Raw genomic sequence first — 24,102 nt, 5'->3', positions numbered from 1 at the left:
TCAACAGGCCTACTTTCCAGGAAGACGCATATATTTCTGGTTTTATTACATGTATTTTGTATTGTGTTGCTAATTTTAAAACTAAATAAAGATGCAAGGACTGTTTCTAATGACGGGAAATAAATTATTAGAATTTATAATGTTGTTTGTATGTTAATTTTCAAATACGGACTCTATTATTATTAATAAGTATGCTCTTGAAATGTAAACCATTGCCATAGAATAGTAAAGTTACTAATTACTTATTATGGATGATAATTAAATATTATTATATATTAATAGCAATTAAATACAGTAATACTACCAGTACGATGCTTCTCCGGACAAACACTGCATAAAATTATATAAACCATAGATTAATTAATATAATCTATAAACTTCTATATTTATTTGTGAAAACAAAATTATTTTGTGACATGACACCCTGCACTTATGACACTATTCTAATATTCTTTTTTTTCCTGTGTTTTTTAATAATTTACCTTATTGATTATTAGATTTATTTTCTTTGTTATCAAAATTATAAATGTAAAGTACTGGTTTTATTATTGCTGGCAGGGATTAGTTGTAAATTAGAAAGATTACTAATCTATTGATTATGAATATGAAATATATCTCATTGACTAAATGAGCTGTTTAATATGAAATTCTTTATTGATGTTCACTTGATCACAACTGTTGCCAGATGCATTTGTACTGTACTTTAAACCGTATATTTTAAAATTTTACAGTGTCACAAAATCTATCACCCCGAGTGTAGCGCATCTGTCAAGGTCTACGCCGACGCTACCGTATTCGGCACCGTCGCAGACACCGACTTTCTCGCACTCATCGCCAATACCACCGAATCATTCAGTGCAGCGTAATATGTACACACCCTCTCTGCCGCCTCCACCACCATTGACGTCACCAACCAATCACAATCAAACCCCGTTTGCTGCAGCTGCCGACACCGGCTACAATTATTCAAGTAAGTCTAATTTTGTCTAAAACTACTGCATTTTGACTCAGAAATTCTCACCATAAATTCATCCATAAATTTATCCATATTTAATTTTTGTCATCCTTTACTTTTCTATTCTGCTTTTGGTATCATTTTTAATATTCATATTTTGCCAAAAGCTTCTCAATTCTTTCCAAAAGAAAACAGAAAACATGGCATGGTATAGTACAGTGCAATATTTACTGGTATAATAGTTCCTCCATTTTTTTGCCCCTTTGAAATATTTATTTGTGTAATTTCAACAAATATTTAAACTAATTTGTTGAATCACTTTTCAGATTGTTGATTTAATTAATTTTCATGTTCATTAATGTGCATTCGTTATTAATTTAAATTGATTGAATCCATTATTTATAAATTATAATCCTTTTTTGCTGGTGGTATATGAAATTATTTTGCACATAATTATTCGTGATGGTAGCCAATTACTATGAACTGCTTTGTGCACTTTAGTATACACATTATATGCAATTAGTATTTAATATCCTTTAAATTATTACCATTTGTGAATTAGTATTACCACTGGTACAAGCAACTTCGATAACTCCAGAGGGCGCCATATTTACAAGGTAAATCGGGACAAACATTTCCATCTAGGCCCTAGGCTAGCGCGATGATGTAAGTTTACATCACCACACTATGGCATGGACATTTTTTTCCCGATTTACCTTGTAAATATGGCGCCCTCTGGAGTTATCGAAGTTGCTTATTAAGATAAGACCCTATTCTTTAATATATAGAGAGAGCCAGAATGAGAAGGAAATATAATCTAATTTTTTTAATGATTCCAGGAGAAGCTTTATGTATATATTTAGCTATAAGTTTACCTCTAAATGACAAAATAAAACTATCACTATCTTTTAGACCATAACCACATCATTGGTTGATTTGATTAAAGATTTAGAACATTTTAGAAGCCGGTCGTACAAACATATTCCTACCTCTGCTTGTATCCCAACAATTACTTTTTTTCACTTTTTCATTAAATATTATTGCTGTTGATGATGAGGTGATGTTGTTCAACTTTTGCTGATCATTTTGATTTGAACTTGAATTGTATTTGAAGAACCGTAATAATTTAAATATATAAATACCATGAACAAGAAAAAAAACTTTAACACTAAATTTGTCATATTTACAGTATATGTCCTAAATTTGGCCTGGTTATGTGATAAAGTGGGGTGGGCCTAGTTCAGTATCAGATTTCCCAAAATGACATGTCATATAAAGCATACACAGTATTCTTACTACTAATTATATTGTAATTGGAAGTTTGTTTTATTTACATCATTGCATTTTGTATAGCCCTTGACACTATTATTGGATGTATGCATGGTGCGTCTGTCACAGCCTGTTCCTAACTTGTAACTTTAAAGCAATGTTGAACTTTATAAAAATGTTCATGTGAAATTATTAACTTTAAAAGGTTACCTAATAATATAAGAAATTTTGTGACATTCACGATAACAATCTTCATCTGATAATGAACCTTGACCCTACTTAGGACCTGCTGGGTCGTTGCAAGTATCTGACGAATGTTTGTGAAAGTCTTGGTGAGACTCCGACGTAGTTAATTAATCAAAAACATGGAAACCAAATTCTAAACAGCTGTTTCCGAGCTGAATTGCTGGGAGAAACAACACAAATGCTGAGTGTGTCCATAGGCCCACACTGCACGCTTCACGGCTAGGCTGTTGACTCACTGCCGTGTTGAAAAAGCTCTCGGAGTGCTCACACACACACAACCGAAGGGGCTAGCCAGTTCGGTACTACTAAACGTCGCAAATTTATAACAAATTGTGCATGTTTATAATTGAAATGGAGAAATAACACTTGGATAGATTTGTTGGATTATTACTTGGTGTATGTTATAAATTACTACTGAAATTTCAGATGGACATGTATTTAAAATGATCTGTCGTCGTATACTGCTTGAACGGTTGACTTCACTTTGTTTTTTCTCTCCCTACTTCTCTCTTATTCAGAAGGGCCACTCACGCCGTTGGAACTTCATAACCGGAATCTAAACAACACAAAAGGTGGATATAGGTGGTTCTACTGCCCGTTTTGCTTCTAATATTATCTTCTAACTTAGGCCTAGTATTAAGAACCAAATAATTATAATTGTTAACAGTTTCAGTGAGTTTGTATGTGCTTTTGATGTTTGTTTGTGAGCATCACTTTTGTTGATGTTTTAACCGTAAAAAAAAATTTAAACAAAAAGTAATTTTACAGATATTGTTTGTTAATAGTATAGGTGATATCTTGTGTGAGTTGTTATTTTTATTGATAATTTCACCATGTGTACAAATAAGTCATGTTGTCATTACAGTATATTAATCTTGAAAAACTACTTTACTGCACTATAATGCATATCCTCCCTCAAATTCACACAATTCACATAATTAATGCCAGCTTTACATGCTTAATTACATTGTGTAGATCATTAATTATAGGAAATATCTTTAAATTGATTATTTGATTTAAGTTACTTTTTTCGACTTAACTCTAACTGCTTATACACACATGCTTTTTTATTTCCATGCATTATTTAGTATATTGCAACATTTTTGCTATAAAACTTTACGGTTCCTTTTTCAAAATCTAGATCTTCATATTTTGAATAATTTATCATTAAATTATGTAAATATCTTAAATTAAAAGTCCTTGATTTATTTAATTGTTGCATTGTAATTATAAATTGTTGTCCGCACCATTTGGATACTAAATTAAGTTCTTTTATATTCAGCCAACCTGTTCTAACAAATTAGATAATATAACGTTAGGGATTAATTTATAAATAAACATGTTTTATTTTTCATTTCAGGCCAACAACATATTTTACGGAAGGAGCTGGACAAACGATTTCTCGCAGCTCATGACAGAAGCATGTCAGTTGGTCCCCCGCCTTATATGAGAACGGAGACACACATGCACCAACATAATCATATGCATCAACACATGCACAGTCATTCATTCCTACCCACTCCGGTAGGTAGCGCACTTGTGCCACCTCAGCCACCGCCGCACATGGTAAGTGGTCGACAATGAAAGTTAATAGTGATTAAGTTCGCTTTTTAGGAATCCTGTCTCTGCCTGGTTTTTTTGTGTTATTTTTTTTTTTCTTTGTCCATGTTTTGTAAATTGTATTTTTATGGAGACAAAATAAATGAATGAAAAATATTTACATTGGCAAATGATCATAGATCCACTGGCCAGTAAAACCCATGAGAGCCCTGTGAAATTTGTCAGTGACTATACTCGGTTTGGCCAATCAATTTATTTTTATTAAACTATATTCATTCTTATGTACAACAATCTTTCGAACATTGTACAGTTTTTGATGAAGCTGTTGATGCCCAGTCAAATTTTTATTCAGGCCAGTAGGATTATGGATTTACTGGCCCGATGGGCTAGTTAAAAATTATCTTAAGAACGCCTTCTGCATTGGAGTTAAGAAATTGAAAGTTTTAGGTGCTGAATTGATGCATAGTCTTTTCCCTGTGGTTTTAAAATGTGTTTCTCTTTCATACAAATTTAAACTTGTTTATACCTTTTATGATTTGAAAACTTATCAATAATAAGGTCATTATCGTAGAGATGGAACAATATAGAAGCACATGTAACGATCATTCGTAAACAACATACTGTACTTACAGCTCGCTGCGTCCACTGTGGACATTTAACAAAATTGATTGATTACATAGCTATGTTATGTCAAACACAGAGTGGTTGGCCAGACAAGCTTGTTACAGTCTCATTCATAAGTTAAAAAACGTGTTGTCAGCACGTACAATAAATAAGATGGGATTACACACGCATGTCCGCGTGACAACTTACTGTTGTGTGTTACATCTCAGAAGATTTGATAGTCGACGCTCCATTGCCTAGTTTAGCCTCCGAGCACATTCTTGAGCCTCTTCCCTCATGCTAAAAGTTGTTGTTAGTGATGTAAAGTCAAAAACACATTAGAGGATGCATGTAGGAGATGCGGGACTTACGTGACTTAGCATGCAGCCGCGCAATTAACGTGGAATTGCTGTAAGCTGGAGGATTATATCGTTCAAGATCTTGCTCATTAATTTGGAATTTGGAACATGAATTAATATATCTTGAGCTGCTTGTCATTTGGCAATTAATTTTGTAACATCGCAAACATTTGTCAATTTTTTGTCATGGTCTGTGTAATGTCGACTTAAAATAAACTAGAAAATAATCACATTAATCTTTATTTTTAACCAGTTGGTATATTTCATATCATAAATTTCTCAATTATCAATCAATTATTTTCATGAATTATGTGTTGCATTAAATATTTGTTCCTTTTTTTTTATTCAAACAGCTCGGTGTTGGTTTTCCACCAAACTTGCCTGCTATACCTCCACCCACGTCTGTTCCAAGCCAAATAGGGATGCCTCCAAACTCTGCATTTCAACCCAAGGTAAATAAATTCCTCAATCAAATATCTACCATAATTATTCATATTAATGTCCATTATACAAACTAATTATGTAAGATAAGTTAGTGGAGCTGTAGCTTAGTTAACATGCTTGCCTTCCAATCCCAAGGTCCAGGTTTCAATCGTGATCTAGTGCCAGGGTTGTAACTCACAACTCTTTCAACTCCACTCCCTAAGCCTCAAATGAGACTTAGTTTAAAAGCATGATAAATTATAAAATAGTTGTATGGAGTTGGAGTTATATTGCAACTTTTGTTTTTGGAATGTCCCTTGTTACCTTCCATTATTTATGTTCTTTGTGTACACTGTGCTTTGAATATTACCTCATTCAATACAACAGTTTTCAAGTTTGAACTTGTGCCTTTTATGGTTGCTTTTAAATTCTTGAGCTTAACTTTGCAAGTAGGTGATGATGAGGGGATAAATCAGTCATAAAATGTTGTCTAAGTAGGTACAATTATGGCAAATGTTAGCCTTGGGGTAATCATCAAAATATGATCTATTTGTATGATTGTATTATTGTTTATTGAAAGTATTGTATTGTTTAAAAGGTTTGCACAAAGAATAAACACTAATAAATTAAGGTTTGCAATACACCATTTGATTACATTATGTGAATTTTTAACTTTGAACAAACAAAAATAATTTCAAACCATGTACATATTTTACTGTGTTTGACCATGAATAAATGAATACTGATGAATACATTAAAAAGAAACTATTAAGTATTTATCAACTTTTCTGTTGGTGAATAAATGCTAGGCAGAGGCGAATATAAGCACTGCACAGTGATTGGTCACACAGACAATAAAATAGTATAGTAGATAGTATATTATAAATAAATGCATTATTACGCTTTTTGATTTGATGTTGTTACTACATTTGTTTGTTACTATGTATTAATTTAATAACAGTGTATTCATTTTTGTTATTTTTACAGAAACAAGGGAAGTGGTGTGCAGCCCACGTTACTGTGGCCTGGCTTATATATCACCAACAACAAAAGGTACAGAATACACAGTATATAATATTATCAATTTGATCAAAAATATAAATGTCAAATGCCCAAATTATGTTGTAATTATAACAAAAAAACTTTAATGACAACTGAGAAACAATCCCCTATTTTAGACAAATTATGATAATATAGTTTTCTTTAAATGCAAAGATTATTCTATAATTTCTGCAAGTAAGATAATAATTTACTAATTCTGTAAGATCTTAAACGAAAGGATTCTATGTTTGTTTTATAGAATTCAATAGCATTTTTGTTTTATATTAGTGCACCCCAAAGACTGATATAATTTATTCTTACCCAGATGCATTGTAATATTTCTATTTAAGTTTATAATATATTATGTACTTTTAACTATAGAAAGTAGAAGCCCAGAAGGACCAGTTAAAGCCTGATATATTCTCTCGTCCAGCAGCTCAACTGATGCCTCCTCAGAGGCCTAGCGAGCACTCTGCTCCACCTGGATTATTTCCACCAGGTAATAACAAAATATTTACATGATCAGTCTTCTAAAGTTGTATATATAAATATTTGTAAAATGCAACTATCCAAAAGGGAGGCAGCTGATTTGGCCGCAAGGGCAAAACAATAACAGAGAGCATCTCTTCACCTCATGCAATATTCAGGCCTACCACGTTTTAAAATTATAAAAAAAGCTTTAAATGCAGTAGTAATGGGAAACAATTTAAATAAATCAATCCAATGGCAAGGATACACCTTGGTGTATACACTAGTATAATTCATAACAGAAATTTACCTCGCCAATTTTCAGTCAGTCAATTTCCCAATAAGTCTAGCAGTAAGAATTTACCTAGTCAAGTAAAAATTTACCTAGTAAATTTTCAGTTGACTAGGTAATAAATTCAATATCCCAATAAGTATAGCAGTAAGAATTTACCTAGTCAACTAAACATTTACCTAGTCAATTTTCAGTTGACTAGGTAATAAAGTCAATATCCCAATAGCAGTAAGAAGGATAATTAATTTAAATCCTGCATTATCCTATTGCACTTTCAGAATCATTTATCTCTATAAAACTAAGTAGCAAATGTTGTAGTAAGACTCTAATGCTTCTTAGAATTATAATTCATAGTAGGCTGTGCATGTATAGCTTGTGCATTTATTAATGCGGTACGGTAAATTAAACTGTATTGATAGGTTACTGTATATGCATTATGTTTGTAGGGGATAAACATATTGTTCACTGCAAGCAATAGTAGGCGGTTTCTGTCAATGTAATTTTGTTTTGCATTATATTCATCCAACATCCGCAATAACAAGACAGTTGGTTGTTTTGCTTGTTGTAAATAAAACAAAAACAAAGACAAAAGTGAATGAATAAAGTTAATAAGCACAATGTATTATTATCATTCATAGCATTTGGTGATTTAAAGTGTTTTACTAAAAATACTTATATTATATTTATTTATTATTATTAATAATATATTTTTCAATAATATTACGTCCTAAATTCATTTCTACCATTTATAAAAAAATTTTTAAAAAACTACCAAAACACATATAATGCTCAGTGTTGAAGAATATTGTGCCCTAAAGGCTTTAAACCACTGACTGATAACATTAAGATTGGTATATTGCTAGTAACTTGGTATATTGCTAGTAACTATAAACTGTGTATTCAATGCAAAACTGAATTTTATACATATTGATGTGTATTTTCACCATGTATAATATCTTCTTTTTTCTATTTTTTAGGGGGCCCATCTGGACCACACTCTGCACTTGGAGGACCTCACCCAAGTGGTTTTATTGCTCAAAGTGCTGGACAACTTGGGATGCCTCCATTTCCAAGACCTCAGAGCTATGGGCCTATTGGCACTCCAGTACTACCTAGGAACGGCTTAGGTAAGCGAGGTAAAAACATAACAATTTATTTCAATATATAAATCGTATATCGAAGTTTTAATAATCCGTCACAAATAGAAAACTTTAATTATTGTATAATAGAATCGATTAAACATTTTTCTTTTTTATTCAAATTAGGTGTAAAGACACAAAAGATATTTTTCCAGGAGGTTTTACTGTAGTTTGACTTTTAATCTGCTTTATTGATACCTGTTTATAAATCTTTACTTTCTGTAGGTAATGGTATTACAGGGTCTATGTTTAATGGTCGAGATATGCTTGGCCTTCATGGTAATCATTTACCTTACAATCGGCTGCATCGTACACCTCCTGGCTTTCCTACCCCACCACCTCCTTCAAGCTGGCCGAAGCAAGATTCTAAAGATCCTTTATCCAGAATCGAAATGGAGAGAGAACGTAAAGAAGAGGAAGCTCGTAAGGAAAGAGAGAGGGAACGAGTAAAAGACAGTTTAGATCAAGAAAAAGAAAGGTTAGATTTTATTTTTGTGTATCTATCTTGAATTAGGCCAGCCTACACTATCATATATAACAGTCATGTGATAGAATGGACATCCTTCAGTAAGGACAACAAGCAGTGGCAAATCAGAGTTGTAAGGTTTGTCGCAGCCAAAAATGCTGACATGGATTTTGCATCCCCCTCCCTCTTTCTATTGATTTATCCTGATCTTTTTTAAACAAATTTACTGTTTTTCTTTTTTCATAGACCTGGAGAAAGACCAGGTAAATCTTCTACAAGTCCAGATCGTTGGAATAATGACAATAAAAAGGAAGAAGAAAAAGACCGACATATGGACGGTCGGGAGAAAAACATTGATAGGGACGGAGAACATTCTAAGGACTTAATTCCTAAATTAAATGATCATAGGACTCGTGAGGGATCAAGGTCCCCTAGCACACATCATATGCATCGACGAGATATCAAAGAAAGTGCTTTTGATAGCGTCGGACACTGTTTAACAAATAAGGAGGAACGGAGGGAATATGATGTAGCTAAAGAACGGTCAATAGACCAGCTACACAGAGACCCATTACACTCTGGTATTCCAGCGGTGGGCTCCATGTTTGAAAGACGGGGCTTAGGAATATTCCCTCCCAGCTATGCCATTGAGAGGCCACCTCCAGGTATTCCCATGATGCCGTGGGATGCCAGAGATAATTATATTCGTAGTAGACAGGAGAGCTTTCAAAGAGAACATGCATTCCGACAAGAATATGAACGTGACCGTATGCTACGCAGCGCAGCGGCCGTAGCCGCTGCCTCAGGCCAACCAATGGGACCAATTATTGAACAAGAACGGTTTAGAGACCGTGAACCGCATGATTTTACTAGAGATAATCCTTTAGCGGTCGATTCTTATCGTAGTAGAATAGAACAGGAAAGATTACACGTTCACCAGCGATTGCTAGAAGAACGTGTTTTACGTGAGGAGGCTGAGAGGAATCGAATGCTGCAAGTTGCTCATGAGCACGGACAAATGATGATTCCCTCTCACCCTGCTCTACCGCCATCGTTGCATAACAGTTTACCTTATTCCAGGTCTAGTAACTTTTTCCAAAATTCAATTATGCTAAAAGCATCACAGCCACCGCCGCTTGTTCCTACCGCAAGTATAAATAGTACATTCGGTTCAAGCCAACGTAGCAGAGGTCCATCTCCCAGTACTCTTCAACCAAACGGTCGCAATAACTCGCCATTGGATAGCTTAGCCTCCAAAGAAAAAGCACTATCTGAAAAGGATGCACACAGTCGATAGAAGCAGAACAAACAATTGGTGTTTTTCAAACCAGGTCAAACTGGTTTCGACAGGATTGAACTGGAATGCATTAGAATCTCAAACATCTTTGACCAGTGTAATATGTCATGCATAAACAGAAGCAGTATGAATCTGTGAAAAATAACCAGAGGATGTGTCATGTTGCCTGTTCTTATCATCTGTGTTTTACTCCTTTATATGCTCTAGTAAGAAAAACAGGACACAATTTATAAGGCAAGTTTTATCGATGTGTTTTTCAGACTAGCGATATATCTCAGCATTGTTTACAAAATACCCTTTTTGCATCAGCTTAATTAACCAGCCTGTTAATAAGCGAAAACATTTTGTCAGGAATATTTATCAGCAATGTTAATTGAAGGAATATTTATTGAGCAACTTTTATGTGGGAGATATTTAAAGCGAGACATATTTATGCGAGTATTTACAAGTGAACGTTAATGTGAGGAACACTTTACGCAAGCTGGTTTTCTATGTTTTTAAAAATCCTGGAATTAATGTGTGCGACTTGTGCGCCTGCTCGACGAGAGGCTGAACTCATGGGCTTACAAAGTAATGTCATGAGAATGGTTAGGATTTGCTTGTTATTTGGACAATTGTATAGACATCCAGTGCAATTTTAAAATGTGATTTGTGTTTGTTTTGTTGTATTTGTTTATGTATGGTTTCAATTAATACTGTTAGTGTTATCAATTCTATAAATTCCATGCAAATTTGTTGGGGGATATGTTCATATGTATAATGTATTTGTAGCTTAACTACAGCAAGAAATAGGATATTTCACACTTAAAATAAATTTCTGCTGCTCTTTAATTGTTTGCAGAATATGCCTGTGTACTGAAATCCTTTCTGAAAATAATAATAATACAGTATGCATATTTTAAGCTACAATTACTTATTGAGTGTGAACATGAACATTTTTATCATGATGGGTTTTAATTAAACAGGTCAAAAAAAAATTCTGTTTCAAAACCTTGTGTAACAGGAGCCCTCTATTGGCAATGTGTTGTCACTGGTTAACAGACCAATAAGAATAGAAAACCTAGGTATCTTCATCTATACGTCCACTGAGAATGTTTTTTTTTTTAATGTTTTAATTCATATTTATAGTAACCTATTCATAAAAACTTATATTTATATGAAATTATGTAAAATATGAACATTTTAATAACATCCATGCCTCCAATAATGAACTTAATATGCGTGTTGATGGTCTAAATTACCAATTAAGTTATAGAAACATGAATTGTTTTAGAAAAGTATACATATCATTGGAAAATAAATTTATTAACAATTATATTTGCCCCCATAATGTACTTGAATCAAAATTTAAAATTGAGTCCTTAATTCTAAAAACCTTGTAAATCTCAGAATTGATATTTTTATATCTGAAATTTTAATTTAGAATAACTGATAGATTTTTAAAGGGAATTTTATATTAATATTTAACATTATGTTATAATTTTACTGTTTGAACTTTGACATTGTTGTAAATCATGACAACGTAAATTAGTTAATGAAACCTAGGAAATATTTGACATATTGGGTGACAATTTTGTGGATGAAAATCTAGTATACAGTAGTTTAAATATATACTATCATTCATGAAGAAAAATTGTATTACCGTATTTGTTTTTTTTTTTAAATTAAAAGTAAAAGAAATGTTTCCCATCATACCATTGAAAAATAAATACAATTGCACATTTCCCATCATGCATTTGAATAGTTCATCTATACAGCATGGAATTTATTATAATGATGTCCAATTTCTAGATGGTGTTTCGACTTAATATTGGTAAACAGATAAATAGGTTTGATATTTTGGAACACATGGAGTTTCATACCTTTTAAATCACCATCTGGTTTACTGACAAATACCGAAACACTAACTAAAATACTAACAACATAAAAAAGACGATAACTAGATAGTTTGGGCAAGTCAATGTAATGTTAAAAATAAAAGCTAATGTTTTAATAAAAATATTTTCGATTAATTGCCATTAAATTTATAGAATAATTTATATTTATAATATGAATCAAATGCATCCCTCAACACACTTATTTTTATATGCTTGAGTTGTCTGTAGGCCTATGATGTCCAGTTCTTCAATAGAACATTAGAACCAAAATTTACTTTACTTTCTTTTGAACATGAATTTTCATTTTCTGAATGTGTACTTTTGAATTGATAATATCATCACTTGGTTTTGGTATAAAGGTACATGCTATTCTAGTTTCTAGACTATGATTATTTTGGCACACACAGCGTGTCATAACTATAGCTGGAATCTAATTTCCCTACATAAAACGAATTGATAAACAGCTTGCAAGTCTATACATACTGTACATGTACTTGTTTTTTTTTGTACAATTTTGTTGTCAACTTTCTATATTTTTATTTCTAATGGATCGTAATTTCTGTATATTTTGGAAACTCTTTTTATGTTAATATTGGTTTATGTTGGTTATTTTTTTTGTTCAGTTTTCTAAGGATTTCTGTATTTATATAATAATGTAGAAATACAGATCAGCTTAACTCTGCTCCATGCTGGCTTAACTCAAGTGCATGTGAACACAGTTTTTATTAAATAACTCCAACCAATGCAACTATAGCAATTACTGTAATTTCTTTAGTTGATTAAATAACAATATTATTTATTTCAACTTAATTAAAAGGAACCTTTGACTGATTCCCGTTGTGCCTGTCACATATTTTCATGATCTATTATTTATGTGTTAATGCATATCTCTCTTTCTAGCAACATTTTGATAACAATCAATTTATGTTGTACCTAGGCCTAGTTTGATTAATGGTGCTACAACTGTCCATTTTATTTTAATCCAAGGCAGGAAAAAATCTGTATTTGTAAGGGTTTAATAATAGGGTTTCAAACTGAAAGCTTTTTAAACTAATATGGTAACGTTAAGTAATAATCATGCAAAAATGAATTACAGTAGGACTCTATTAAGGGGACATCTTCAAATTTCCCCTTAATAGGAGTTCCCCTTAATTAGGAGTTGGCCATTGTGTTATAAATATAATATTGTCTCATTTGTTTCATGATAAAGGGACCCCTTGGTGCATTATAAGCTTAATACACTATGTATATCGTCCTCTTTATCAAACTTAATACAATATATTGCCCTCTATCTCAAACCTTTTCAGTTTATGGTTCTGCTAATAAACATTAAATTCTAGCTCTTGATTTTTTTCAATGAATTAAAAATGGTGCACTAATTGTTAAAATAGTTATAATACTTAACTATATATGAATGATGTTTACTTGTTTAATTTGTTTTGTTCTCAACAAAACATTTGGTATACTATTTACTAGAAGAAAAAAAACTAGGCTTGGAAACATTGTCATAAGTAACTGTTAACAGCACAAAAATGATATCTACTATTCCAATTAAATGTTATTGCATTCAAATATTTAGTTAAAGATGTATTGTCAAAAACAAATTTCAAAATTCAATAATTACTCATTTTGTTTTTATTGAATTTTTAGTATCATGTTCAGGATAAAAAAATGTCTTGAACCAATTTATATGTTTATAAATTTTATATTTTAAATTGAGTAATTTTATGTTTACAAAAAAATTGTCCTTATAGGCAATCCATCGTTATGGTATGGTATTTAAAGACTTGTTTTATGGTGCAATTGTCCAGAACAATGACCACTCTCTTAAAAAGGTGATTTGATGATAGATGTATTTGTATAAGAAAATGTTTTGTATATTTTGAATCCAAAAGATTGGATACTCTTAGTGAAGACATAATATTGTAAAAGAATAGATCCTCCAAATGAAGAGACAAAATATTGTAAAAGAAAGGATCCGCCAAACGAAGATACATAATATTGTAAAGATGTGTAAATTTATAAATGTACAATAATTTGTAGAGGTGCTTTAGTGAGTTGCACTCACTGAAACTAGTATATTGATAAGACCATGTCTGCTGTAAACAGACGTGGTTGTATTTTATGTATTTGAAATGTCGGTTGGAAAAAAAACCCTCAGCTGCTTTTGTAGAGAGTAAAAGTACAATGAGTACTGTCCACTCATCATAGTTTGACTCTATTTGCTATTTGGACATTATATCATCAGAGATGACAGATCAGAGTTTGTTATTCTTTATTTTGAGTTTGGACGACACGCCATCCCATTATATTTGAGTAATATAGCATACAGGATAATCCTATATATATATACTGTCTACAAAGATTTTATCAAAAAATGGCCAACAAAAAATAAAAAGGTACAAATTTGGACATATATGGCAATATAATTATATCGCATAATTATTGAATTTTAAAAAGTGGATATTTTGCCCATTTTTTGGAAAAAAAATCCCTGTACTATAGTACATGGAACTTTCCAAAAATTGGCAAATTTTCGACCCTTTTAATTGTTGACATAACTAGTTACTATGGCTCTATAAGATGATGATAACACAATATATGCGCACATATGGCAATATTATCGCATGATTATTGAATTTTAAAAAGTAAATATTTTGCCCATTTTCTGAAAGAATCCGTCTACTATAGTACAGAGAAATTTTCGAAAAATGGCGAATTTTCGACCCTTTTAAGTTTTGACATAACTAGTTACTATGGCTCTATAAGATGATGATAACACAATATATGCGCACATATGGCAATATTATCGCATGATTATTGAATTTTAAAAAGTGGATATTTTGCCCATTTTCTGAAAGAATCCCTCTACTATAGTACAGAGAAATTTTCGAAAAATGGCGAATTTTCGACCCTTTTAAGTTTTGACATAACTAGTTACTATGGCTCTATAAGATGATAACACAATATATGCGCATACATGGCAATATTATCGCATAATTATTTAATTTTAAAAAGTGGATATTTTGCCCATTTTTGGAAAAAAAATCCCTGTACTATAGTACATGGAACTTTCCAAAAATTGGCAAATTTTCGACCCTTTTAATTGTTGACATAACTAGTTACTATGGCTCTATAAGATGATGATAACACAATATATGCGCACATATGGCAATATTATCGCATGATTATTGAATTTTAAAAAGTGGATATTTTGCCCATTTTCTGAAAGAATCCCTCTACTATAGTACATGGAAATTTTCTAAAATTGGTAAATTTCGACCCTTTTATTTTTTGACATATACTAGTTACTGAGGCTCTATAAGATGATGATAACACAATATATACGCATATATGGCAATATTATTGAATTTTAAAAAGTGGATATTTTGCCCATTTTTCTAAAAAATCCCTGTACTATATATAGTACATGGAAATTTTAAAAAATTGGCGAATTTTCGACCCTTTTATTTTTGGACATGACTAGTTAATATGACTCTATAAGATGATGATAACAATATATGCGCATATATGGCAATATTATTGAATTTTAAAAAGTGGATATTTTGTGATTCAATGTTTACATACAATGTTGGACAAAAACCAAAGAACTGAAATAGGATTGGAATGTCTCTACAATAGACAAAATAATACCACTGGATTTATATTTTTACACAATACAAAAATGAGCTTTAATTTTAGCAAATGTATGCTTATTCCTTGGTCAACAAAAAAAGGTTTCATAATAATCAATAATACTCAATAATATTCAATAATAATCAATATTTACATTTCTATCAATAAGTTCTCTATACATTTAAAGTTTATTCTGTAATTCACACAAAGAAGAAAACGAAATTCTGCGGATATTTACAATTTACAGACTTTGAAAAACTTCATGAAACAAAAGTATTCTGCATAAACGGTAATTAAGATTATTGGATGGCCTGTAAATTTCATCGAGTCCACTCTTACAATACCAGACACTCTGAAAAATGGAAACTCACCAAAAAAACAGGCCCAAAAGGTGTGATTATTTTCTACCATTGAAAGTACTTTGAAAATAATGTATATTTTTAGAAAACTAAACATATTAGGCCAACCTGCAGCCCAAGGATGTCCGGTATTGGGAGAGTGGACTGTATCTATAACTGTCTGTAGCAAGAGCCGTCACACAACATTTTGACTGCATCACCCTGTTCTATTTAAACCTGCAACCCTAATTACTCTAAAAATGGCAGGTTCAATCAAAACCATGGCAAAATAAAACATAAATAGTCCTGTTCACACTTGATAAAAACACATAGTACAATCAAGGCAATCTAACAACAGGACACTGAGTTCGCCTTGCCAAGATAGTAACAGTCCTTTGATCTTATGCCTGGCTGCGACAAATACCAACAGTACTGTACTATGTACATATTCTCCACGGCATGCAGTGTCTGTTAAGGGGCGTGGAACAGATCTTGTCACAGCCACAGATAAACCCTTTGATCTCAGCATCCTGTTGTTAGATTGCCTTGGTACAATGAACCAACTGTGCGTTATTTTTGTTCAAAGAAATTTCAGTGTGAATGCAGCATTAAAGCAGATTATGAATATTAAAGTCTTATATATTATATTTTTCCTATCCATTATTTTTATGATAATTTATATTGACCCTGACTGAACATGATTGATTGCAAACAAGACATTTCTTGTCTGAAATGGCAGTAAATAGCTTTCATTGTACAGATATTACACAAATTCTACAAATTATAAATTCTGTAGAGCCTCTAAGACACTTCAGTACAAAACAAAATGTCCTGTTAGAAGAGGTTGTTCTCTGAATAGACTGTATTGTCAACATATATTGCCCATGGTTTTTGCTTCCCAGGAAAGTGTCACATCAATGGGGTATCATATTTCAGTAAATTAATCAGAATAAATTGTTGTAACACCATGTAATTCCTCCAAGGAAATACTAATCAAGCAAAGATTGCATAGCAGTGTGGCCACAGGACTGAAAACCAGATAAAAGCACAATTGTAAAATACAAAAAACGCAAATCTATTCTGGAGTACCAGAATAAAATAAAAACACAAGCGAAGCAACTGTTTTCCAACGTCAGCAACTTAATACACAATATATCCATGTGGGTACAGGTTCTGGTCCACTCCTCCAATAACACCTTGTTAAATGAAGGTCAGATTATAACCAAAAAAAGTCATTTTTTAAACAAGTTACTCTCATGCACAAATTAATATTTAAACAAAAATGGTAGGGGAGTTTACCTGTATAGTATTTCACTTCCTACCTATTCGCATTCCTCCTGCAAAAGTTAAAAATAAAGTTTTAATAATCTAATTGCAGTCAATACTCCCAAAGATAGACACATTACACACAGTAGAACCTCTACTCTTTAAAAGGCACCTCCTGTGAAACAACTAACAAGGGACACTAAAATGAACCACTATTCAGGGGACACTTGATTGGTCCTGAAGGTGTCCTCCTTTAATAGGGGTTCTACTATAGTAGGAAAGAATGTGGGATATAGGAAGGAGGGATACACAAATTTGCATTCATCATGCGTATGAATTATTACATTGGTATATGCAAAATCAAAATGAAGGTACATAACTGGTAATGCAAACATTTGCTACCGAGTCTGAAAGTCATTCCACATGGCTAGACTGACAAAATTAATCTGCCATGCACCGATACTTGGTAAGATCTGGTTAATGGATGTGCTAACATGCAACAAGACCAATGCAAGATCTTCACAACGAAAAAAATGAATTTTACAAACAAAAGTATTTTAAAAGTTCATTCGACGCATCAGCCAAGCAAAGCACAGGATATAAAATAGCAAACATATAACATAAGGTATTATACAATGTCAGTTGAGTCCGACTTGCCACTACACGATCTTGATAACTTTGCGCAGACGTCCGTGACCTCATCCTCCTCATCATTTCGAAGTCTCTTTTTCTAGAAAATAAATAACACCAAAACATTTTACTTTTATGGGACCAATGCTTTTATACTTCCCCTTTAGCCATCCAGCTATGTTGGAACAGCATTTTTTAACGAACATTTCATTTTCATTTCCCTTTACTAATAACATAAAGTGGAGGAGCCTAATTGAAAGCATAGCTATTAGTGAATAGGCTCCTCAAAACAAAAATATAAATAATATTACAAAATTAGGAACTCCAAAAACAACAACAGACTTCATATAATAATGAAGATTTTCTTCTTAACTAATATGTATTCTCTAACACATATTTTGAACAAGTTAAAAAAAATAAGACAAGTAATATAGATTATATAAATTATTTGTTTTTTAAATATATTTTTGTGAAAACCAAATGCCATGTTCTGTAATTTTCGGCCATGTATTCTCTACGTCACAATTGTGACTCAAAGGTAATCAATTCATTATTGATTGTGCCGTCCATTGCACGGGTAAATCGCTAGTTGTTTATTGTTAATTGACAAGTAGACATACCGGTGTGACATTTGGTGGTGGCATGCCATTTAAAGGTATACCCATCATGGAGGCAGCATGCGCCCTCATTTTACTGTCATCAAGCCATGGATGGTTTATAGCTTGTTTAATTGTAATTCTCCTTTTTGGATCCACTGTCATCAGTTTCTTTATTAAATCAATTGCTGGAAAATGCAATTGTTAAATTATGTAAGTAAGTAATATTTATTGCTTTCCAAGAACAGTTTATAAAACAGCATACATATAAATGAAAATAAATACATAGAATAATACAAACATTAACCTTGAGAAATTAAACATGGAAAGCAGGGGATAACCCTTTAAGCCAAAAGGCTCGTTTCCAAATTAAAAATACAACAACGGATTCAAAAAAGATATATTTAATGTCTGCACTGGTTACCGTAAGCCACAGTTGACAGTCTGCACAAACCTGGTGCTTACCTATCCTTGCCAGAAGCTTTGTCTACTATGGCATGGGTCAGTGACCCAATAAGGCTGCTTATGACATGAATACAGGGTTAAAGGTCATCAAACATACCTTCTTGTGATACTTTTGACCAGTATTTAGCTGGGAAGTTGTAGCTCCCTCTTGTGATTTGGTCATGAAGACTCATGGTCTTGATTTGGTCAGAGAATGGAGGGTAACCACCTAAGCTGTTAAAAATAAAATGTAAATTATGAATATTGATTCTGTGTGAAGAATGTATGCTATTTTCAATTATGAAAACAGGTCAAAATGTTCAATATTTATAAGTATATTTGATGTTAAAGCTGAAAGTTTAGGTTGGCGGTTAGCAAGCTTTCTTTGCAATAAAAGAATCCTTGGTTCGAGTCCTGTTTGATTCCATAAATATTGTTTTCAAGAAAATAAAAATCCATTTCAAAAACTTTGGAACCCCTTTTAGAAACTTTCTAATGCAATAAATGAGGGGAAATATTTAACAACCTATTCAGGGGACGCTTTTTTGGGTCTTTACTGACCTCTAATGTAATCACATATTTATGTAGATAAACATGTGTGTATGTACTATAAGAAATCCTTAAAAACTAAATAAAAAAACATAGCATACAGAAAGCTGTAACAACATAGCTTCATACCATATAAATAAGATAACACCAAGACTCCACAAATCAACGGCTTTACTATATCCTCCCATACCAGCCGTCTTCAATATTTCAGGAGCTAAATACGTCGGTGTTCCGCACATAGTCTTCATGAACGAGTTCTCACCGACAAATTTTGACAAACCAAAATCTGTCACCTTTATCAACGTGTACTCTTCGTCGGAGGTCAACAGGATGTTTTCGGGTTTCAGGTCACGGTGCGTGATACCTTTGTCGTGTAGGTATTTACAAGCTGAAACCATTTGAAAGAAGAGGAGTTTTGAAACTTCTTCATTTAGTCTTCCTCTGCTCGTTATCCTGTCAAACAATTCACCGCCCTCTACGAGTTCTAGCACAATAAATAGCACTTCTGGCGTGTCATACATCTCTTCTATTTTTATAATACATGGCTAAAAAATAAAAAAAAAATTAATTTGTATGTTATGTCAAGTTTTGGTTGAGGACATCTTTATACATAGCCGCGTGGAGCATCGTGAAAACAAAACATTGGCGTTCAATTTGCCGGACCGGAACAGGTGTGAAAGGCCCTTTAAGGAGACACTATTTTGGGTCCTCAATGTTTTCCCTTAATACGGGTTCAATTGTATACGTTTAACACTACGGCCAATTCAGGGGAAACTTTGTTGGGTCCTTAGAGGTTCTACAGTATACTGTATTACTGTATATATTAATTGAAATTGAACTTTAATACAAATCCTTATACTTACATGGTTCAAGGCTTTTAAAATATTTACTTCGTCCATAACTTTATCTTGCATATCCTGAATAACAAATAAAATCCAAGTTATTAGAGGCAAAAACTATCTGCTTTACACAATGATGTTTACTACTATTATTATTATACTAAATACTTTAAACTGATACCTAAGAAGACAAATAAAGACTAATAATAATAATTTAACTTACTTTAATTACTCTTCCTCCGATACTGAAAGTCTTCTTTTCAATAATTTTAACGGCAACACGTTTTGGTTGGCTTCCTTCATTTTCAAATGCAAGCCTCACCTGACCACATGCTCCCCTAACAAAAATTATGTGAACCAGTATTGTATTTACTGTAACTATGAAAATGTCATGTGACTTTCTCAGCACTTCTCGGTATACAATACACAGTAAACCGTCTGACTAGTTAGTGCTGATGAAGAATCCTCATATGAAGTTCGAAAATTTCACTCTCAGGTACGTGACATTTTGTGCTTGTGTGATCCAGTTTAATTGATAGTATAATTATGGTAAAGAGAAAATAATATTTTTTGTTCTCTAGGTAAGGAATATATACCAGAAGAATAAGTAAAAACATAACATACGTCGTGGTTTATTTTGATCTGTGGTACAGAATATAAACCTTTGCACTCTATTTCCTCCTTTCACATGTGGCCAATACTCATACTGTTAGGGCTTGGCCAATACTCATACTGTTAGGGCTTGGCCACCTTCTAAATATGTGTGTATGCTATGTTATAACATATATATATTATATCCTACAAAAATTTCTCTGAAATGGCCTAAAGCTCTGTCTACACTATCAAACTTGATGTGACAAAACAAATGTGATTTACCCATATATTTACACGATGATGCCATGCTAACATATTTGGGCACATTAACTTCGATCAACATGTTTATATAATAACAATAATAATTATTAATATTATTTAACTTCGATCAACATGTTTATATGTCACATATTCAAGTCACATAGAGGTCAAAGATACCTGTATGTCTGTAGGACTGTATCAGCTAACTTAGATTCTATACAATTTGTACATCCGGCCTCATGAGGGCAGGCGTCCATTCTCTGTTACAATTTTTCCAATGCAAAAATCATGAATTGCTCATTCTTCTGATATATATTATTTGGGTTTAGTTATCATGATAATACAAAGGATAACATACTTGCCCAGTACTGTAGATAATGTATATTTCTTTTTCATTTCCTCAGGCATATTCAAAGTTTCTTGCGTGGAATTCATGAAAACATACGCTAGGGAAAATAAAATAAGTGATAACATTTTATTGTAAAGATAGTAAATGTTGATATAAAGTTTTGTCTTTGAGTTGAATAAATGGTAAATTTATAGAGCAGTTAGTGTTCTAATCGGATGTTTAGGCATTGGTTTAATTCTTCCCGATGGATATTTTGAAGGAAGTATACATTTCATTCATTTATTCACATTTATTTAGTCTTTTGGAAGGCCCTGGAGATTACCATACATAATCAGAATACTATTGCAGATAATACATCTGATACCCTTTTTTGAACACCAGAGGAATCAAACAATAACACTTGGATAATGAAAGGATACGTACCTTTGTTCTTGGGCACTGAGAGAGCTATAACATCATCATTTTTTAGCACACGCTTGTTAAATTTTCCTACAAATAAATCAAATTTATTATTATACAAAATCATTACGATTTTATAAATATATATAAACATGGAGGAAAAACAACTTATAAATTTATTACTAAACTTCAAGGGACATGTTTTGTGACAATTGTGCATTTTGTACTTATTGCTAACACCAATCACAATTCAGTCTTTGTTGGCTAGTTAATAATCTACCTAAATAAAGCTCTGCCGACATTATCAAACTAGTTTGACAAAAAAAGTGTCATGTGCCCAAATATGGTAGTGATATCATCATGTCCATATATGGGCACAACACATTTTTTGGATAGTTTAGACAAAGCTTTATTTTATACCTACCAATCTTTTGTCCATTAAGAAATGTTCCATTAGAGCTTTTGTCTTCTATGAAAATGGCATTCGATTCATCCTTTGCAAAAAACACAAAATGTACAAGTTTTTCAAACGCAAAACAGTATCTTTAAAGAACTGACCATCCTATTCATTAAACAGTTTGCAATATACAAAATGTATTACATTTTCTCCAGCCCCACTTTAAATAATTAATGCCTCAATCCATCATATAGTTAGAAAGCCCTTTGAGCACAAACCTTTTTTGCAACAAATTGCATTATAGTATATTATTTAAGAATCCATACTTATCTTACCTTCGTGATTTGAAAATGAATCTTTGAGATCGTTGGAAAGAAGTCTAGTTTTCGACACCCTCTGGTATCGAGACAAACTTCACACAATTTATCTCGACCAAAAGAGTATGATGTGCCTGACAAATCTTTAACAAAAAAGGAATTAAAATTATATACAGTGAAACACCATGAAAACCCATTTTGAAAAGAAGTCCCCCTCTTTGGGAAAAGATGCCCATCTCAAAATCAAGCCCACTTCAAAATAGTATGGGCTTCTTTTCAAGATATACTATTGGAATATCAAAGGTAATTTAATGCCAGATAACTTGTGGTGCAGTATGTGTAATAGAGTTTATATCATACAAAAGAAGCCAAACTTGAAAAGAAGCCCAGCCAAGAGTACTAAAAAAAGGAACCAATGGGCTTCTTTTTAAAGGTTTTGTGGTGTACAGTATAAACTTTTCATAACTTCTCGATTATCCCAACATATCAATTATCATTGTACTAGCAGAGGACAGTATCAAATTTACTGCGACCAAAGGGTTGAGATGAACCTAATGACAACTTACTGACTGCGCTGAAGGCAGCTTTATATGGAAACAAGCGCCCCCAAGTTATCGGTTCAGGTTCTTCTTCAGCGTCACCATCAATGCAGTCCGTCACATCTTGCGTCGGTACGGTTTCTGCACTTGATATGACCGCCCCCGCTGTTGATGCCGAGTTATAACTACTGGATGTGTTGGGGTCACTACTCATAATTATTGACCAACTTACAGACAATTCTAGAAACTAAAAAACATTTGTAGTATAGGCCTATTATCATTTTTTGAACATGATGAATATTTTTGTCGACAAAAGAATCTTATTACTAAATTGCTGTAGTAGAGTGTTGTGGAAAAACCCAGATCAAACATCTTTTATTTTCCTTCAAAAAAGGTCAAATAAATATATTTGTTTTTAATTATTTAAAAAAATTACTCACTTATAACCACTTATTTATTGTAGGCTAGGCACGTGTATAGCCAACCCATCTCCATGCATAGCCTACCTGATCTGCAGCACTAGCTGACCTCATCATGGAACCTGAATACCACCACCCCACCTCTTGGTTGGCTTTCTTAGGCCTACTTTAGTGGTTGTATTCAAGCAAAACCCGATTATGAAAATTTTAAAGGATACCTAAATATACTTTATAATTAATAAATGCACTTACTAACTTACTAATATTTCAATTTATTCACTTTTATTACCCGAAAGTTTAAGAAACGATCGACCGAGAGAGACACAGGTACTCACTCACAACACAGCAGAGGAGGCGCGTGTGGAAATGTCACGTCGGGGTCATGTTATGACTGTTCTATTATTTCAGAGGTAAACGATTGATTTTTTAACAATTTAAATTTATTCCAATTTTATTAGTTACTACTACAACTATACTTGTGTTTATTAAACTATGGTGTTTTATATATTTTCATCAAACACTATTTTGGTATTT

The 24,102-nt window shown here is 32.5% G+C and overlaps 2 protein-coding genes across 7 annotated transcripts in view; one reads left to right on the top strand and one right to left on the bottom strand.

The window, feature by feature from the left end:
• The window catches only part of LOC144834595 (autism susceptibility gene 2 protein homolog), a 135,180-nt gene extending 123,321 nt beyond the window's left edge, over nt 1-11,859 (top strand). For 2 of the 4 annotated variants that reach the window (XM_078689458.1, XM_078689456.1), the window contains 9 exons: nt 732-970; nt 2,989-3,042; nt 3,831-4,036; nt 5,346-5,444; nt 6,403-6,468; nt 6,838-6,955; nt 8,194-8,352; nt 8,581-8,833; nt 9,068-11,859. In XM_078689458.1, the coding sequence (XP_078545584.1) occupies nt 732-970; nt 2,989-3,042; nt 3,831-4,036; nt 5,346-5,444; nt 6,403-6,468; nt 6,838-6,955; nt 8,194-8,352; nt 8,581-8,833; nt 9,068-10,118 (2,245 nt within the window). In that variant the 3' untranslated portion in view covers nt 10,119-11,859. The remainder of the gene's footprint in view (nt 1-731; nt 971-2,988; nt 3,043-3,830; nt 4,037-5,345; nt 5,445-6,402; nt 6,469-6,837; nt 6,956-8,193; nt 8,353-8,580; nt 8,834-9,067) is intronic. The other 2 variants (XM_078689457.1, XM_078689459.1) reach the window with 2 other exon arrangements.
• Nucleotides 11,860-15,754: 3,895 nt separating this feature from the next.
• Nucleotides 15,755-23,915, bottom strand: LOC144834608 (serine/threonine-protein kinase Chk2-like). 3 transcript variants are annotated; one of them, XM_078689482.1, is made up of 14 exons: nt 23,821-23,915; nt 23,177-23,396; nt 22,629-22,753; nt 22,321-22,390; nt 21,921-21,986; nt 21,507-21,594; nt 20,517-20,631; nt 20,318-20,371; nt 19,584-19,999; nt 19,024-19,139; nt 18,486-18,649; nt 17,870-17,965; nt 17,269-17,306; nt 15,755-17,165 (listed from the first exon to the last, which is right to left on the bottom strand). In XM_078689482.1, the coding sequence occupies exons 2-13, from the start codon at nt 23,361-23,363 to the stop codon at nt 17,292-17,294; spliced, it is 1,512 nt and encodes a 503-aa protein (XP_078545608.1). In that variant the 5' UTR covers nt 23,364-23,396; nt 23,821-23,915; the 3' UTR covers nt 15,755-17,165; nt 17,269-17,291. The 3 variants fall into 3 exon arrangements, with proteins under 3 accessions (XP_078545608.1, XP_078545606.1, XP_078545607.1); XM_078689480.1 differs by having other exon boundaries at nt 15,755-17,306; XM_078689481.1 differs by having other exon boundaries at nt 15,755-17,306; nt 23,829-23,890.
• Nucleotides 23,916-24,102: the final 187 nt, after the last annotated feature.

This window comes from Antedon bifida, chromosome 2 (assembly GCF_963402885.1).
Source record: "Antedon bifida chromosome 2, ecAntBifi1.1, whole genome shotgun sequence".
Classification (NCBI taxonomy): domain Eukaryota; kingdom Metazoa; phylum Echinodermata; class Crinoidea; order Comatulida; family Antedonidae; genus Antedon; species Antedon bifida.
Note: the sequence above shows the minus strand (reverse complement) of the source record. Positions and strands in the feature narration are given on the sequence as shown.

Excerpts from the sequence above, each read along its gene's own strand:
- LOC144834608 (XM_078689480.1), bottom strand. The coding sequence starts at position 23,363 with ATGAGTAGTGACCCCAACACATCCAGTAGTTATAACTCGGCATCAACA. Across the intron at positions 20,372-20,516 it reads TCGGAGGAAGAGTAATTAAA|GATATGCAAGATAAAGTTAT; the intron begins GTAAGTTAAATT and ends TTTGTTATTCAG. Across the intron at positions 17,966-18,485 it reads CACCACCAAATGTCACACCG|AAAAAGAGACTTCGAAATGA; the intron begins GTATGTCTACTT and ends TTTATTTTCTAG.